This window comes from Platichthys flesus, chromosome 20 (assembly GCF_949316205.1).
Source record: "Platichthys flesus chromosome 20, fPlaFle2.1, whole genome shotgun sequence".
Taxonomy (NCBI): domain Eukaryota; kingdom Metazoa; phylum Chordata; class Actinopteri; order Pleuronectiformes; family Pleuronectidae; genus Platichthys; species Platichthys flesus.
This window is the reverse complement of record NC_084964.1, coordinates 19,521,693-19,540,116: the sequence shown is the minus strand read 5'-3', so window position 1 is coordinate 19,540,116 and position 18,424 is coordinate 19,521,693. Positions and strand designations below refer to the sequence as shown.

The 18,424-nt window shown below is 45.0% G+C and overlaps 2 protein-coding genes across 5 annotated transcripts in view; both read left to right on the top strand.

Annotated features, from left to right (window-relative positions):
- LOC133976147 (PH and SEC7 domain-containing protein 1-like) overlaps positions 1 to 4,986 on the top strand; it is a 35,578-nt gene extending 30,592 nt beyond the window's left edge. For all 4 annotated transcript variants that reach the window (XM_062414265.1, XM_062414264.1, XM_062414266.1 and 1 more), the window contains one exon: positions 83 to 4,986. In XM_062414265.1, the coding sequence (XP_062270249.1) occupies positions 83 to 355 (273 nt within the window). In that variant the 3' untranslated portion in view covers positions 356 to 4,986. The remainder of the gene's footprint in view (positions 1 to 82) is intronic.
- Positions 4,987 to 5,695: 709 nt separating this feature from the next.
- On the top strand, positions 5,696 to 15,821 carry LOC133976150 (inhibitor of nuclear factor kappa-B kinase subunit alpha-like). Its single transcript, XM_062414270.1, has 22 exons — positions 5,696 to 5,798; positions 6,488 to 6,606; positions 7,546 to 7,640; positions 7,779 to 7,896; positions 8,197 to 8,266; positions 8,361 to 8,449; positions 8,542 to 8,631; positions 9,029 to 9,153; positions 9,646 to 9,753; positions 9,850 to 9,985; positions 10,068 to 10,262; positions 10,975 to 11,077; positions 11,210 to 11,333; positions 11,602 to 11,753; positions 11,835 to 11,896; positions 12,011 to 12,120; positions 12,572 to 12,621; positions 12,741 to 12,846; positions 13,028 to 13,175; positions 13,465 to 13,601; positions 13,814 to 13,913; positions 14,149 to 15,821. Exons 2-22 carry the CDS (start codon positions 6,502 to 6,504, stop codon positions 14,212 to 14,214), a joined length of 2,289 nt encoding a protein of 762 aa, XP_062270254.1. The 5' UTR covers positions 5,696 to 5,798; positions 6,488 to 6,501; the 3' UTR covers positions 14,215 to 15,821.
- The last annotated feature ends 2,603 nt before the right edge of the window (positions 15,822 to 18,424 follow it).

The following is an 18,424-nucleotide window of genomic DNA, read 5'->3' as shown; positions in this document are numbered from 1 at the left end:
TTCTCAAACTCCTTCTGAGCCTTTTGAGCGTCTATCCATCCTGAATTTCCTCTGCCTGTCTCTCTCTCTTACACCTTGGCAGAAAACACGCTATGCGACCTATGTCATGCTGCTGCGAGCTAAGATCCGGAGCGGGGAGGAGGACCTGTCGGTGTTCGAGTCCCAGCTGCTGGAGGACAACGGGCTGCAGAGGGCTCACTCCAGCCCCACGCTGCAGGACAGCAGCCAGGCCAGCCAGGCCAGCCAGGCCAGCAGCACCAGGGACGGGGGCAGCAGCAGCAGAGCCAGCGGCTGCAGCAGCAAAGTGCGAGCGGAGGGTCAGAGACACAGCTACCGACAGGCCGTCAAGAAGTGAGACGGGGGGGGGGGGGGCGCCGGGAGCGGCACGGCGTGGCACTGCCAGCGGCAGGCTGTCTCCCTGCAAAGGTTTTATTTGAGATCCAGATGGGTTTGGAGCTCTGCTTGAAGGGGGAGCTGCAGTGAGGGTCTCCCCCCCGCTCTCCCCCGACCATGACGCCCTACCCGGCACCCCGATCCTCTCACTGACAGAGGAGGTGCAGATCCTGTGACTGGCGGAGTGGCTGGCGAACACCAGCGAGGCTGCAGGAGGTGGGAGGACACAGACCTGCGGGGACGAGGTGTCTTTGAGAACCACGCTGGACGCGGTGGCGTCTGTCACGTGCACTGAGACAAAGAGCGTGCACGCAGACTGAACCACAGGGACCGACATCCAGCTTCCTTTCAAGGCACCTCCCCGACCACCTCCTCCCTCCTTCTTTCTCTCCTTTCACTCAGATTTGGGACCAAACACGTTTACACATTTTAAAGCACCACACTCACGATGACTGATGGTTTGATTTCAGCTGAGCAGACAGAGCCTTTACATTCCAGCTCCTTTCTTTCTGCCACATCACCGCGGCGTGTGTTCACATTCCATACAGGAGACGGAACCGAGTCGGGCCTGTGGACGGTGAGCGACCCGTCATGAGGAGGTGCTGAGGCTGGAGCTGCATCACTGAACCAATGAGATGCTGCCGCTCCGTGCAGCTGGTCTCCTCTTCTCTCTCGTCCTCCAGTCCGAGACGCCAGCGTCAGTAGAAGTTCACAGGACTCCTGATGATCTGCATCTCATCAGCAGAGCTCTTTCCTTTGCTTGAACAGGCGATCTCTTTCTGGCTCTTGCTTCTGTCCCGTGACCTGCGTCTGTTTCTCTTTCTTCTTCTTCTTCTTGGCCGAATGTTGTTTTTCTCCAGTGATCCGCATGCCTGCATCCAGCACCGCTTCTTTTAGGCCTTTTACCGCGAAGCCGAGAGCGAGCCCAGTTCTCTCTGTTTGAGTCGTCCCCTCTCGCCGGTGCCAACATGCTAATCTGTGTCTGTACTTATAGCCTCTCATTTATGAACCCTGTTGAACACTCACCAGGCAGACCCTGAATGTTCATGGTTTTCAGTATTTCTACAGGATTTTACAGTCGTTTGTCAATGTTGGACATGCTCCTCCTGTGTATGTCAAGTGTGTGATGACATATGATATTGAAAAAAAAGGAAAATATGTTATCCATGCTCTTTGTAAACATTCAGGATGTGTTGTATATATAACGCACCCCCTGCTGTACGCTGATATCGTAGGATATATTTAAAATATATTCAACACACTTTTGTGATTATTAGCCACACACACACACACACACACACACAGCTGACGTCCTGTGCGTCTGAAAGCGCTACATGATAATCACACGTTGTTTTCTCTTGTTTTTTATTTCTTCGTACAATTCAGCACAACGTGAGTATTGTAGTATGTACCTGTCGGAGGTCAGAGGTCAGAGGGTGTCTACGCCCCGTGACTGGGGGGGGGGGGTGCATGGTGCGCTGTGACCTGAGAGCATGACTTTATGATCAGGGTCCATGCTTTTGTAAGCGATGCATGAAAAAGGTGACGTGTATAAAAAAAGAAGAGAAGTGTGATGGTGAAGCTCCTCATTCTCTGGGGGGGGGGCAGTGGGACAGACTGGTAACGTTCTGGTTTCGGTGGGACAGACTGGTAACGTTCTGGTTTCGGTAGCCATTCACACCTCATAGAGTTATTATATCGATGTATCGCCATTTTCTACTCAGGCTTTTTCTTAAGATGACACCTTGAGCAGCTGCAGTGCCGGGGTCCCACCAGCAGGGGGAGCTGTCAACATCCAGTTAGGTTCTTTCAGCCATAATCGAAACCTGCTGCACCTGCAGTGGATATGCAGTGAGTCGCCCGCTCACCTATGCACCAGGGGGACAGGGCTAAATCAGACAGGACCTGTTTGTACTACTATGGATGTCAAGTGTGTTAGCGTGTGTGTCTGTCTGTGTCTGTGTGTGAGTGTGTGTGTGTGTGTGTGCTGGACGTTCAGAGGTGCCTGTTTTAGAGGCTGTGGAATATTCCGGCCTAATCAGAGCATGCAATGTGTTTCTCTCTCCGTCAGGATCCTGAAACTATTGTAAATCAATCAATCAATCAGAACGTTGATCTGCAAATCATTTTTGACGATTTCATTTATTGATTTCTTCGGTTTTAAATCAATAACAAGGTGAATATCCCCGATCAAGCTTCTTCTCTACGTGCTTCTTTGTCTTGTGTCGTGGGAAAACAGTTCTCGTATCTGCCATCATTTTTTTTCTTCAATTTTTTATCTTTAAAATGCAGAAATGTCTCAGAGGACATCCTTATACTCCTCGTGTAATCAAAACAAATTGTCCAGAGCCCTAAAATATTCACTTGAATTTTTGTAATTTATTTGTGGTTTTATTATTAATGACCCATGTGATTAACCGATCACCAAAATATTTTCTGATTAACTCATTGATCCATAATGAAAACGATCCACATCATCTCTTCCTCTGCACTGCTTCATATCACGGTTATCCGACAGCTTAATAAAACGTTGTGTGCATTTTGTTGCCACGCTTGAGATCCTGAACCTTTTCCCGGTTGTGTAACTAAACGTTACAGCTTGGTTTTTATAATGAGTCTGTAAATCTGCTGTTTATGATGCAGCCAGACGGGACGATGAGTCACAGACTGATTCAGTTACATTAGAGAAATACAAAGAATCCATCAAGAGAAAAGAATCTCTCAGAATTAATCCTCAAATTTGGAATCATTATATTCCAAGTAACTGTCGCCCACTGGATTATACAGTGACCCGAGCATCCCTCATTGTGAGAACAATTGAGAACAGCCAACACACAACATCTACACAATTTATTTTTAATGTCCTTGTTTTTCTCTGAGTCACCTGCAAATTAATCTGCAGCTATTTCATCAGATTAATCATCAGTGACAACATCTGCTGCTTGGAGCTTCAAACATGTGAAGATTGACACGTGTCAGTCAAATACAATCAACCTGGATTATGGCGACAAACACTGAGATTTAAAGAGTTGATGATTTACCTGAAAATCAAGTTTGATCTTTTCAGGAAACACTTTGAATTATTCTTTTCAATGTGTTTCAGTTTGAACTGGAATCCATCAATCAAACAACTCTTCACGGTGAAGGTCACCTGATTCCATCCATTCACAGTATATTTCAGGATCCACTCAGAACTGGTTTAGCTGCTGTGGCTCCAGAGTGTTTTCCACACAGAAGGTCAGAAGATATTCTGATGCCAAAAAGAAATGAATAAATAAGAGGTGAAGCAAAAATAGCAAAAAAAAAAACCTTCTGCAGTGTTTGTGACGTCGGTTCAGTTTCTCTTCTTCTCATCCTGGTTTTGTTTTGGTTGTAAAAAGAAGATTTTGACGGGTTGAGGAACAATAACTGTTTTATATTTTGCACAAAAATATGAGTTTTTATTGGGAGATTTTTTTTTGGGGGGGGGGAATGAATTGACAAAATGAAGTACAACTACTGCAACATCGTACTCCTGCTGTGTGTCACACGTACTCCAGGCCGAGCGCTGTACAATCCACACAGTCTGGATTATGTGGTTTAAAAGGAAGGTGATTCTTCAGAGCTTCCTCCTTGGCCAAGTCTCCAAGGCCCCTCCCTCCTTCTCTCCTCTCCTCCCTCTGATCCCTCTGCTCTCCTCTCCTCCCTCCTTCTCTCTTCTCCTCCCTCTGATCCCTCTCCTCTCCTCTCCTCTCCCTCCTTCTCTCCTTCTCTCCTCTCCTCTCCTCCTTCTCTCCTCTCCTCTCCTCCCTCCTTCTCTCCTGTCCTCCCTCTCCTCTCCTCTACTCTCCCTCCTCCTCTCCTCTCCTCCCTCTCATCCCTCTCCTCTTCTCTCCTCCCTCTCCTCCCCTCACACTCCTGTCCTCCCTCTCCTCTCCTCTACTCTCCCTCCTCCTCTCCTCTCCTCCCTCTCATCCCTCTCCTCTTCTCTCCTCCCTCTCCTCCCCTCACACTCCTGTCCTCCCTCCTTCTCTCTATCTGTTCTCACCCCTCACTTACATCAGCGAGCGGCTGCAGGATCACCATGGCACTGGTTCCTGTGATGCTGGAGTGAAAGCCCCCCCCCCCCCTGTCGCTCTGCATCCAGAGCAGCAGATCACCTCTGTGGGAGCGACTGTCCTCCCGTGCACCATCACAGCCTCATAACTGAATGTGACATGTAAATAAAGCATGAGGTATTACGACCTGCGTTCATTTCTATTAATGTTCGAGTATTAAACGAGGGGGGGTGACACGTGTATATGGAAGAGCGACATTTTGATTTTCATGTCCGTGAGCTCATCTTTGATTTGAGGTTGTTTTTCATGTGCCTGAAGGAACTGGATGTAGTTACTGCTGTGTCGTGTTTTAGAGAATCAGCTCAAATCTCTTTTCCATGTAAAGGTCATTGGTTCTGATCCAGCTCAGTGGTGATGAGGCGATGGTTCGTTTTCTGCTTGAACACGGTGAGCTACACGTGTCGCTGCCTTGCTCAAGGTCACAGAGGAAGGTTTGTTTGTGAGCCTCTCAGCTCGGGAGGAAGAGAAGATACAAATAAAAGTGTTTTGGAAGGTTTCACTGTGTCTGTGTGGAGTTTATGAGATTATCTATCAGATGGAATTCTTGGTTTTCATTTCTGGACGATTAAATAAATTAAATTTAAGCTTTTTTTTGTCAATAATAAAATTAAACTGAAAATCTTTACTGATGACGTTACCTTCAGTTCATCTGAGAAGAGAAATAACATCGCTCATCAGCAGATGATTGAAATATTATTGATTATTAACCTTTTGATTAAAGTCCTATAAAATAAAATAACAAATATTTAATGGTATGTATTTCTCTTTTTATATTTGTTTATTGATAAAATCATAACTTGTATTAATAACAAGATAAATCAGGAGACAACTTAAAGTGATGTTTGTGATGTTGGGTTAGTTATAGGTTTGGTTCGATTAGTTAAAGGTAAAGTTATTTATCAATAGTTAGTTATAAGTTAGGATAGTTATACATTAGGGCTAGGATAGTTATAGGTAAGGTTAGTTTAGTTATACGTTAGGTTGTGTTGTGGTGTGTTGCCATTCTTTATATTATGTTGTTTTATGTTGTGTTATGTTGTGTTATGTTGTGTTAAACTTCAAGCGAACACTACACAGTGTGTAGTTGTTGATCGCAGCTCGGAGCAGGCACAGCCGGGGATTCTGGTTACGTCACATAGGAAAGCACACACACACGCACGCGCACACAGACGGCACAGCGCTGAAAACAACAAGATACACACTCATACGCGCACGCACACACACACACACACAGTGACACACATAGGGAGACACACACACACACACACACAGAGACAGAGGCTCATGACAGCGTCGCAGAAAGTCACAGTGAGTGTGAAACTATCCTAATGAACCTGTGTTCACTTGTGTTAACGTGTAGTTGTGTTGTGAACGTGTGTTGAACGTGTTGTGTCAGAAACATCAGGTGATCTTCGCTCTGACGTTTCCTGGAGCTGGTGAAGACTGGACCCGGCTATATCCTGGTCTGTTAGCTAAACAGTAGCTGCTCGGCAGCTAGCCAGTGGAGCTAACGCTAGGAATAGCTTTGTGTGTTTTTGTATAACCCGATGAATGTGTACATGTGCTTTGTGTTACAATACATATAAGATACATGTAATTGTTTATAACGTTAGTGTGACAGCGTGACTGTGTCAGCATCGAAAGTAAACTGGCATTAGCCTGGGTCTCGTTCCAGGACATAGCCTCGTCCCGGCGCCTGATAGCTTCTCTCGGGTGGAAGGAACATTTCAGAGCAACATGAATGTTCATCTCCAAATATCTCGTGAAGAACATGTTATGAATTTTAAATACAGCTGCAGAGAATTCTCGTTCAATGTTTTATCATCAATCCACCATCGTCTCTGCTCCTTCTCCTCTCATCATGTGTTGTCTTAAACAATCCTGATGTACATTCAGTTTATCACAGTGTATGTGTGAGCACTTAAAGACTCACACCTACAAACTGTTAATATTCAGTGTTCCATCTTTGAACCCGTCTAATCTCTGGGGTGTTGCAGGTGTAGTCGCAGCCATGGAGAAACCTCCCTTTAGGCAGAACCAGAGCTGTGGAGACTGGGAGCTGAAGGAGAGGCTGGGAATGGGAGGCTTCGCCCATGTCTACCTGTACCAGCATCACGTGAGTGGAACCAGTTCACCTCCTGACACTCTACTGGAGTTCAAACACACAACTTTAGGTCCCAAGTGGAGACACAACTAAACAGTGAATTTTGTACGTGCAACAGTTTGAACTTCTTAATTAAGATCTCTCCTAAAAAACAAGTTTTGGGAAATTGGGTTCTGACTTGTTTCTGGAGTTTGTGTTTGACGTGTGAAGAAGCAGCAGGAGATGGTCTGGGATCAGCCTCGTTCACAACAGGAACATGTGGGGAACATGTGTGTGTCCTTGTTACATGGGTTAGGTTTCACTTTCAATTCTGACACATTTGAATTCTTTCAGTTTTGCGTCCTTCACGTGTTAGAAACCTCATCAACACGCCCACTCCCTAACTTGGAGGTTTCCAGACCTTCTCCTTCTGTTCTCTCACGTGGACTCACTCTGATATTGTACAAGGGACCCGGCAGGAAAGATCTGAGCTCGGAGGTTTACCTTCTCACACGCAGCTCCTTCACGTCTGAGAGCAGCAGTTCACTCTTAACCAGCCCTTTGCCAACGGTTCAGCAGGAGGGTTGTGTGGTCGCCGGTGGCACAAGGAAGAAGGGAAAAGGGATTTAATAGATTCAGCTGGCAAATCTGGTTCAGTGAGTCGGGAAAGTAAAAGTTAAAGATGCTGGGATCCTTAACAGGACGAGTAGAGACCTCCATAGTCTCTCTGAGCTTTTCACTGGAAACCTTTGGGCAGCTCACTATCTCAGGAAGAGTCTTAGTTGTCATAAAAATTGGTTTCAAGCAGAATTCCACTTTAGTTTAAGTCTTTTATTTTGTTTGCTGCAGTTGTTGAATTGTCATTCGTTTTTACACGTAATAAATCAAATGAATTCTGCACAAACTGTGATTTTTTTGTGTTAATTTTAATGTATTTGTATCGTAATGGGATTTCCTTTGCCTGTTCTGTAGGAGACGAATGAAAAGCTCGCTGTGAAGATGTGTCGCCTGGAGCTCACAGCGAGGAACAAGGACAGATGGAGCAGAGAAATCCAGATCATGAAGAAGTTCGTCCTTATTGTCATCTACTTCCTGTCTGATACATTGATGATGATGATGCACCTGCACAGATGTTCTTTGGTCAATGCAGATCTAGAATAAGATTATTAAACTACAATGAAGTCCTGACTCTGTCTCTCTCTCAGATTGAACAACATAAACGTTGTGACGGCCCGAGAAGTCCCAGAGGAGATGAGGCACATCGCCCTGAACGACCTGCCGCTGCTGGCCATGGAGTACTGCTCCCGAGGAGACCTGAGGAGGGTGAGCCACTCGGTCCCCCTGAGGCAGATACTTCTATACATGATGTTCACATGAGGTCACTGTAGTGTTTACTGGTCATTTTCATAAAGATCTGCGTCCACACTGAGACACCTGAACTACAGAGAAGACGAGTGTGATGGACCAGACTGGGGATTCAGTTTGGTGTGAATATCGTGTTGAGTTCACATTTGTATGCACTGTGTTAAAGTGTGTAATAAGCTCATGAGTCTGCTTCCTGTCAGGTTGTGTAACCACTGGTTTTACTGCTGTGTGACTCAAACACTTTTATCTTTGTCGCAGGTTCTGAGCAAACCTGAAAACTGCTGCGGTTTGAAAGAGAGTGAAGTTCTGTCCTTACTCAACGATGTTGGTACGAACGTTTATTGTCTTTTGTTCACCTCGCTCATTCAGTCGTGTCCTTTCAGAGCCTTGTCGTTCATTTTAACCTCTGACTCCTGCTCCAGGAGCTGGTATCCAGTATCTGCATGAAAACAAGATCATCCACCGGGATCTTAAACCTGAGAACATTGTGCTGCAGGACATCAACGGAAAGGTAACCTGCCACATTTTGATCCTCTGCCTCCTCTGGTTGACTTTACACCTTCAATTGGATTATCTCACTTTACTTTTCTTCTTCTGCTTCAGCTGGTTCACAAAATCATTGACCTGGGCTACGCCAAAGACCTGGACCAGGGAAGTCTGTGCACCTCCTTCGTCGGCACGCTGCAGTACCTGGTGAGAGCTCGGACAGAGGCTCCTATCTTCATGTATCAATGTCTTAGTCTAATTAAGAGTTTAAATCTTTTAATCTTCATCCTGACTTTACTAATAATGAAATGTAGAGATACTACATTTAAAACATGCACAGGATAAACAGTAGAACATGGTTCTATCACTAAAATCAAAGTGGAAAACATAGTTATCGACCAAATGCATCACGAGCTGCTTTCTGCACTGAACTCTGGATTATCTCCCCTGGAACTATGAATGCGTCAGAGCAGAGAACCTCCTGCTGAAGTCCTGGTTAGTGAAAGACAAACTCTGGAGAACGTCTGGACCCGAGTGTGCGGACCTTCTCCAGAGTTCATGTGTGAAACTGGCTGTGATGAAATGCCGGACTTGTTCCCTGCAGGCACCGGAGCTGTTTGAGAACAAGCCCTACACCGTCACTGTGGACTACTGGAGCTTCGGCACGATGATATTCGAGTGCAGTTGTGGTTTCCGTCCTTTCTTGCACAACCTTCAACCTGTGCAGTGGTGAGTTGAAGTGAAAAGCAAAACATTATGACAGAAGTGAGTTATTTGAGCAACAGGGGAGGATGGTCAGTTCTGTCTGTTAATCAACACAGACGGTCGGTTGTAGCTGCAGCTCTTGGAGGCAGTGGCAGTCATTTAGAAGTTCAAGTATCTGATTGCTACGGTTTATGTTCCAGATCAAACTCTTGAACGTGAACTCACTCTTGTAGACTCATTATTTCTTAAAACATCATGTTTCTAAGTTTTCTTAAGAACCACAGTAAAGCAGTGAAAGTTGTCTGTACATTCAATCATCGCAAACATAGAACAACAACATAACAAGATTCACAATCATGTAAATTCAAGATATTTAACACATTTTATTCGGTCAGAATAAACTTTAGCTTGACAACAGGATTTCTATTGATGGTCAAACTGCTTCACTGATGATTCTTCTGTAGATCGATTACACGATGAGTGATTCCTTCTACTCTCGTCTCTTTTCATTCACAGGGCGACCAAAGTGCGGAACAAAGGTCCTAAAGACATCATGGCGGTGGAAGACATGAGCGGAGAAGTCCGATTCTCCACACACCTGCCCTACCCCAACAACCTGAGCAGGTTGGAACACTGCGATGATCCCTGAAAGGAAAGACGTGTCTGCTGTTTGCTGCTCCTCTCTCTCCTGGTACACCTCATTAATCTGCTGTCTCACAGGACCATGTTGGAGCCGATGGAGTCTCTGCTCCAGCTGATGTTGAAGTGGGATCCTCTCCACAGAGGAGGCAAAGTGAATCCCGACACCAAGAAACCCATGTGCTTCGAAGTACTGGAAGAGATACTCAGAACCAAGGTGAGTTTTCACAGCCTTGAGTCAGTGGTGTCCTGGATGTAAATGCTCTGCTCATCTTTCCTCTCCCTGTCTGTCCCCTCAGGTCGTCCACATCCTGAACATGACCACGGCTCAGGTCCACTCTTTCCAGCTGACTCCAGACGAGTCACTCCACAGTCTACAGAAACGCATCGAGGCCGAGACCAAGATCGAGGTGGTGAACCAGGAGCTGCTGCAGGAGACGGGCGTGTCACTGGACCCCAGGAAGCCCGCGGCGCAGTGCGTCCTGGATGGAGTGGTGGGTTGAATAATGATCACTTTGAAACCCACTGACACTGTCTCCAGCTTCATTCAGAGATGTTGTGATACTAGTGGAAATGTCTGTTATATACAAAGAGTCTGCAGTTGTGCTGTAGCGTCAGTGGCAAAATCAGTTTTAGCTCGGTTAAGAAGAAGTGATTTCAGGTTGTGTAGCGTTCACACTGACATCTTTCACACTGGAAAGTCCCACAAGTCAAAAGGCAATGTGAACCCTATGCAAGACCTGAGTTTCATCAGGTTGTAGTTGTTACACTGTGTTGGGTCAGAGGTTTCCTGGTTCAGTTTACAGCTTCAGTTTTTCTGAGAATCTAACTGAAGTCAAACCACTGGAATCAAATCAAACCCTCTTTAAGGAATGACCAGTGTGTATGGGAAATGTCAAGAAACGGTATAATAATTCAATAATTAAAAGTTAGTCTGGAGCCGTGATCAGAAAAATAGGATCCAACCATCTTGAGCTCTAATAGAGTGAAAAGTATTAAGTTCTTCTAAAGTTCTTCTCTCCCTCTGGAGCATTTACGAGCTCTTTAAGTGACTTGTCTCGGGGCTTTAGAACAGGAGGCAGGAGAAGCTGCGTGTGCACTTCTTATGATTCATCCCACACTGGCTGTGTGCGCTGAGGGACTTTAGGGAGCCACCGGGTAATGAGGTGTTTGCATTAACTGATGATCTCCTGCTCTGCTGTGTAGAGAGGCTGGGACAGCTACATCGTCTACCTGTTCGACAAGAGCATCACCAAGTACTCCGGTCCCTTCAGTGCCAGACAGCTGCCCGACAAAGTCAGCACCATCGGTGAGTGTGTGTTCACTTCTTCATGTGAAAACCTCAGACTTTGCTTTTTTAACTTTTTACAAAAACCTTCATAACGAACCAGAGGGAAAGAAACACTGATAAAAGTTCTTACTCTGGTTTGAACCTTCTCAGTTCAAGAGGCCAAGACGCAGCTGCCCCTGGCGGCGCTGAAGAAGGTTTGGGGAGAAGCCGTGAGCTACATCTGTGGCCTGAAGGACGACTACAGCCGACTCTTTCAAGGACAGAGGGCAGCAATGTGAGTCACATGACCGACTGAGCTCTTTATTTAGCTTATTGGTTTTTCTCAGATGTTCCTCCGTGTTTTTAAAATGACCTGTTTTACATTGATAACTGTCGGCTGTTGTCTGTGTGGACAATTCAAACTTGAAGAAAGATTTCTGTTTCTGTGGTTCCCTGAATCATAGCTAACTGGAGACAGAACATGTCGTCATACAAATAGCTACACTGTTAACTGTCTCCTCCTCCTCCTCCTCCTCCTCCTCCTCCTCCTCCTCCTCCTCCAGGCTGAGCCTCCTGCGCTACAACACCAACCTGACCCGCTGTAAGAACAGCATGTTCGGCTTCTCTCAGCAGCTGAAAGCCAAGTTAGATTTCTTCAAGAGCAGCATCCAGTACGACCTGGAGAAATACAGCGATCAGATGCACTACGGCATATGTGAGTGTTGACTGGCAGCTTTTGTTTTGATATGAGTTCACGCTTCTTGTTCTGATGATTTGTCCTGTGTTCGTCTCGAAGCCTCTGAGAAGATGCTGAAGGCCTGGCAGGAGAACGAGGAGAGAGCTGCTGCCTTTGCACAGGTGATGAATGCTGACAAAACACAACACACGTGTGTAGAACATTCAAATTGTCCTCTGGTGAATTCTCAGTGCAAAGCCTGACAGTGACCACCCGTTCCTGTTTCTGTCCTGCAGGTGGCAGAGGTGAGCCACTTGGATGATGAGATCATGGCTCTGCACTCGGAGATCGTGGAACTTCAGAGGAGCCCGTACGCCCGACGCCAAGGGGACAAGATGGAGCAGCTGTGAGTGTTAATGAGTCTGTTGAACCAAGTTTGTCTATCAGGTTAAAAATAAACTTTTTACATGGAATTTTGAGCACATGAGAAACCATCCAGTTCTAAAACAGCCTGTTCTTTTTTACACTGGATCGTTCACGCTTTCCTCGAGGTTGTTGGTCCTGGAGCGGTTGTTGTTGTTGACTGAATGAACTTCTCTTGTGTTGTCACGTATGTGTAGAAGCTGATTACAGAACAGAAACCATCAGACTGTGTATAGCTCTTATAAGATGAGCTGAAGGGACTGTGACTGTTTGTTGTGATGTAACTTCCTGTGTTGGTGCATTTTGCAAACACTGAATCTTTGAGAACTTCACAATACACAGATGAATAATCCTTCCTGAGGTTTCTTTAAGTTATGATGTCAGAGCTTTAGAATCTGATGTTTTTCACAATTTTAAATCTTTTTCTATTGCAGAGAGGAAAAGGCAATCGAGCTCTATAAGCAGCTGAAGATGAAGTGTAAAAGTAAGACACACACATTTTAAAATCAACTTTACTCATGTTCACAAAGTTAAAAAGAGGATTTGATGGGTTTCTCAAAGTGGAGTGTGTGTTCATTGGGTTATCTGATTCTTCACTCTCAGTTTCTGAGACGGACGTGAGCAGTGACAGCTCTGAGATGGTGAAGGCCATTATTCAAACTGTTCAGAACCAAGACAAGGTCCTCAAAGATCTGTACACGCACCTCAGGTACAATCCAAGTATCTGAATTATCTCCCTGAAATACGAGCTGTAGAATTACTCTAATGTTCAGTGTACATGTGATTGTGAGTCTGTTTTTACCTGTGCTCATAATTAATGTGTCGTCTGATATGAAAACGCCACAAAGAGCCATTGTTCTATTGTAATGTTTGCTGTGTCCTCCCAACAGAAAGATCCTGATCAGCAAACAGAAGATCATCGACTTGTTCCCACGGATTGAGAAAACACTGGAGAGCATCAAGGACGCTGACAACACCGTGATGCAGATGCAGATAAAGAGACAAAGAGAGTTCTGGCATTTACTGAAGATCGCATGTGTAAGTGCTCACTTGTGATATCATGGCTGTATTCCTGGAACAGCATGACAGGACCAACACGTGTCCAGGTTCTGTCCAAATGCTGGTTTGCACGTCCGTCTCATTCTCATGAGTGTGTCTCTCAAGAACTTCCTCTTATTTGGAATCAAGGAGGAAGTTTGTTGTTAAAATAGTCACTGTGACCACAACTTATTATATGATATATATATAATTATAATACTGCTTATTGTGACAAAATACTCTGAACTCCTTCAGTAGTTTCAGTAGAAACTCTCTCTCTCTCCTTCAGGCCCAGAACTCGTCCCGGAGCTCGATAGCAGCCAGTCCCGAGTCGTCCAACCTGATGCAGGTGTCTCCGTGGTCCCAGTCGGCTCAACCAGTCAGCTCCCCCCATCCTCTGACCTCCCTGCCCGGGCCCAACGACAGGTAACCCATCACACTGAGGGATCTCTGAGTGACACCTCAGCTTGTGGAGCGATGTTCATGTTCAACTCAGACATTCGACTTCAGAACAGGATGTAAAGGACAGAACATCACACGAAGCACACGTCTCTTTAAAATGGGTCAGATTCAGAACTCGCTGCTGGTGTGATGGGAGTTCTGGTCTCGTCTCTAACAGACTTTGTGTTTCTTGTCAGTGACGCAGCTCCACGTCTGCTGCAGGAGAACCAGAAGTACCTCAGTCAGCTGACCAGCCTGATGCAGGAGGCGGCCGACGAACAGGCCAACAGCATAGTGGTGAGTCCCCTGCTTCTCAAAGCCTAGTCTGGATTTAAGTTTTCATCAGTGTGGTAGAAAGAAGGTTTCATATTTAGGCTAATATTAACATATTTTAAAAGGGAGAGAATTTGAACGAACTTGATATTTGCAAATAAGTAATAATGTCAGTTGCTGGTGTTCAGTTTTCATTATAAACACTTTTAATTCTGTTTGATCTTCTCAAATCTTAACAAAGTGGTTCTCCTCTTTAAAGGACCAAGACTGGAGCTGGACGAAATACGAAACTTTAACCACAAAATTAAAAAAGCAAAACGCGTAAGAGCTGAGGTCGTCCTCCATCCCTGCTCCGAGTAACACTAAGGACTGTGAGCTGTGAACGCTACACAACGGCAACACAACGTTGAACAGTTGTACATGGACTCGGGATATTCTCTTAAAAAAAACTGTTCTCTTTACCTTTAAAAAAAAAAAAAAAAAGAAGAGTTCACACCTGCTGGTGTGTGTCCACTCCCATCGTGTCTCCAATCCATCAATATTCTTGTTTTTCTACAAGTAAACAAATAAAGCTGTGTCCCTCTGCTCTCCCCCCCCCCCCCTTACCTTTTGGCTGCACACAATTTATCACAACTCATGAAAACCAATGATGTTCATTTATACTGTTAACTGCAAAAATCGAGCAAACTGTAGCAGCAGATTCGAGGCTTTGAGGCAGATTCGTGTCACATGGGAGGAAACAGGCAGAAACTTGAGAAGTGACTCGGCCTCGTAAAACAAGGAGAAGACGGGAAGTGGTCGCGGGGGGGGGGGGGAGGAGGAAATTACAATCGAGCAAACAGCACTTTGATACTCCCATGTATCCTCTGTGTAAAGAGACCAAACGTTCCAGGATCCCAGTCCCCACGAGACGGGAGCTGTGATTCTCTATTTCATATCATTTACTATAAACATTCAGACGTTCAGATTCTGTGCACATGTGGTTTTCAATTGGGTTCTGTTTGAATAAAGTGTAATGTGTCCCAGGCGCGTGTCAGGATATATGTGACAGACGTGGCGGGCCATCATGTTCATACTTTGTCTATAATGTACATCGGTCTTTAGAAACACGAGCTCTGACTCGTGTTAATATGCACATTTTATTTCAGTGGAGAGTTGAAGCTGCGTTCACGTCATATGAAGCCAAAGGAAAGATTTGTGGTTTCACTTTCTCCAGTGTCAGGATGTAAACATGATAGAATAATAAATATAATGATTCACTGAATATCTCTGAGTTGTGGATTACAGTCAATTTTCTAATCTGAGAATTTTCTTTAATCAGATTTGATGATAAACTGAATATTTTGACCTTTTCGACCGACGTTCAAACAAAAGAAGCAGTTGTTCGATTAAAAATCTGCTTTTTTGTTCACGAACACTTAAAATTTGTATTAAATATTCATGATTTAATGGACACAATTATCTCCAGTTTATAATTTCCAATAGTTAAGGTCATGAATCTGCTCGTTGTGGATTGTGTGGGATCAAATCAACCTGTAGTAAATTGTCAAAGACGTTTCTAAAGTAATTCAGTTAATTGCAGCAACAGAATCCTCAGATCTGTCATTTTAATAAACTGTAAATATGACGTGAACGCAGCCTTTGTTCATGAAGACGTGAGCCGACCTGGTTTCCTGTAGCAGGGTCGTGGTCTTCAGCCGCTGTGGGTCGGTCCCGTGGGGCCCGAGAGGAACCGACCTTCTGACTTGTATTTATGAAGTTGAAGTGCAATGGAGAAAAGATATTTTTTATATTTAAGTAACTTGATTTGTTGGTTTTCTTTCGATTTGGAGTATTTGTTTCAACTTGTCTCTGAATGTTTACTTTTTAGAAATGTCGGTGTGTAAAGATCATACGTTTGCCTGGTGATAAAATAAAACAACTTTGGCATGACGTGGTTGTGTTGTGTTGTGTTGTCTTTACTGTTGTTCAGGTGACGACTCGGCAACAGAAAGTAAAAGGTTATTATAATAATTATAACCTTATTTGAAAAGCACTTATCTAAACAAGATTGAAAACTTTAACTTTAAACTTTATAACAACTACAAATACAAAGGAAAAATACAACTTCAAATATAACATTTGAATTAAGAAAGTAAACATTATTTACGTCAATGTAAACAAATACACATCTTTCTTGATCATTGCACACAAATCTAAAAATATGACAACAAACTACCAGTTGTTATGACAAACTATGTAACGACTCACTGAACCGCTGAAGGACCCGATGTCCTGACGTCTTCTGTTTGGTGACGTCGTTGTCCCACAGTCATGTGACCCTCACAGATAAACCCACATCTTCTTGTGTCCCACACTCAGCAGTGACCTCAAGAGTCTGAAGCTGTATCAGAAAACCAGGTCTTTGTCTGTGTTGCTCTAACAAGGATCTTGATGTGATCCCCTCAGATTTACCCTGAGACCACAGGGGACGTGGGATCCGCTGCTGGATCAGTTTCACATTTCTCAAATTAAAAGCAGCAGAGGAGCAGCTTTCTGTGGCTGAAATGAAAAGTCCACAAATGTAAAGCCTGACTTGCTTTCCTGTATTTTTTTTCAAGGAAGTCAAATGAGGTTTGAATCCACAGCCGTGACTGAACATGAGGCTTTTCTGTCTTCGTCTGAAATGTGAACCACTTTGGAGGAAACTTGAGAAGCTGCAGCTGCAGTTGTTCCTGCTGTGAAAAGGAGAAGCCTGAAACAATCGAGACAGTTTGACTGGTCGTGTGTTTCTCTGAAGCCCGGTGAATAATCATGAGTCACTGAGTAGATTGATCTCGTCTTCCTTCCCTCTCTTGACCGAGCGTGTTCTCAGGGTCAGCCGAGGACTCGTCCGTCTGACCACACGCTTCAGGACATGAATTCATTAAAAGCATGAAACGTGTTGCATGAGTTTTGGATTAATCTCTAAACCTCTGGCACGTCTTCAAAACTAATAAAGCTGCAGTCAGAGACATTCTGCTGCTTTCACATTATAATGATCAGAAAGACAGATCATCTCTCCTGGTTTCACTCTGGGATGTTTTGTTCTCGTGGATTATTCTCTAAGCAGAAGTGCATCGCTTGCTGCTTTTGAGGGAAACGCCCGAGGACTCGAAGGATTGAATCATCACATCTCGTCTCCTGCAGAACGAGCCCGGCTCCGATCTGAGCAACGAGTGGAGACGAAGCTTCGCTGTAAAACAAGCAACACTCTCTGTAAACAGTGGTTTTCATGAGCTGGTCCCTGTGAATCAGAGTGAATCACTGAGCTGCTCAGACCTGCATTCCTCAGACCCCCCCCCCCCCCCCCCCCATCCCAGAGCAGATCTGTTGCAATAAACAGATTTTATCCATTTATACATCTGGCATCAAATATCTGTTCTAGAGGTCTGCCGACCCCCCACCCCCCCCCCACACACACACTAATCCTCCCAGAGACATTTCAGAAGATGTTGTATTTGTCTCTTTCCTGTTTCCACATGACCACGCCCCCCCCCGTTCAAAGCCATAAAGAAACAATTCCCTCAGAATCTTAATCTTAAATTTACTCTCATCTGAGCAGCTTGTTGTCTCCACCGCTCTCTACCTGTCGCTCTGTACCAGTTACTCTCTACCAGTTACTCTCTACCAGTCGCTCTCTACCAGTCACTCTCCACCATTTGCTCTCTACCAGTTACTCTGTACCAGTCACTCTACCAGTCGCTCTGTACCAGTCATTCTCTACCAGTCGCTCTCTACCAGTCACTCTCTACCAGTTACTCTCTACCAGTTACTCTCTACCAGTTACTCTCTACCAGTCGCTCTCTACCAGTCGCTCTCTACCAGTTACTCTCTACCAGTCGCTCTCTACCAGTTACTCTCTACCACTCGCTCTCTACCAGTTACTCTCTACCAGTCGCTCTCTACCACTCGCTCTCTACCAGTTACTCTCTACCAGTCGCTCTCTACCAGTCGCTCTCTACCAGTCACTCTCCACCATTTGCTCTCTACCAGTTACTCTGTACCAGTCACTCTACCAGTCGCTCTGTACCAGTCATTCTCTACCAGTCGCTCTCTACCAGTCACTCTCTACCAGTTACTCTCTACCAGTTACTCTCTACCAGTTACTCTCTACCAGTCGCTCTCTACCAGTCGCTCTCTACCAGTTACTCTCTACCAGTCGCTCTCTACCAGTTACTCTCTACCACTCGCTCTCTACCAGTTACTCTCTACCAGTCGCTCTCTACCACTCGCTCTCTACCAGTTACTCTCTACCAGTCGCTCTCTACCAGTTACTCTCTACCAGTTACTCTCTACCACTCGCTCTCTACCAGTTACTCTCTACCAGTCGCTCTCTACCAGTTACTCTCTACCAGTCGCTCTCTACCAGTCGCTCTCTACCAGTTACTCTCTACCAGTCGCTCTCTACCAGTTACTCTCTACCAGTCGCTCTCTACCAGTTACTCTCTACCAGTTACTCTCTACCACTCGCTCTCTACCAGTTACTCTCTACCAGTCGCTCTCTACCAGTCACT

Excerpts from the sequence above, each read along its gene's own strand:
- LOC133976150 (XM_062414270.1), top strand. The coding sequence starts at position 6,502 with ATGGAGAAACCTCCCTTTAGGCAGAACCAGAGCTGTGGAGACTGGGAG. Across the intron at positions 8,632-9,028 it reads TCGGCACGCTGCAGTACCTG|GCACCGGAGCTGTTTGAGAA; the intron begins GTGAGAGCTCGG and ends TGTTCCCTGCAG. Across the intron at positions 12,847-13,027 it reads GATCTGTACACGCACCTCAG|AAAGATCCTGATCAGCAAAC; the intron begins GTACAATCCAAG and ends TCCTCCCAACAG.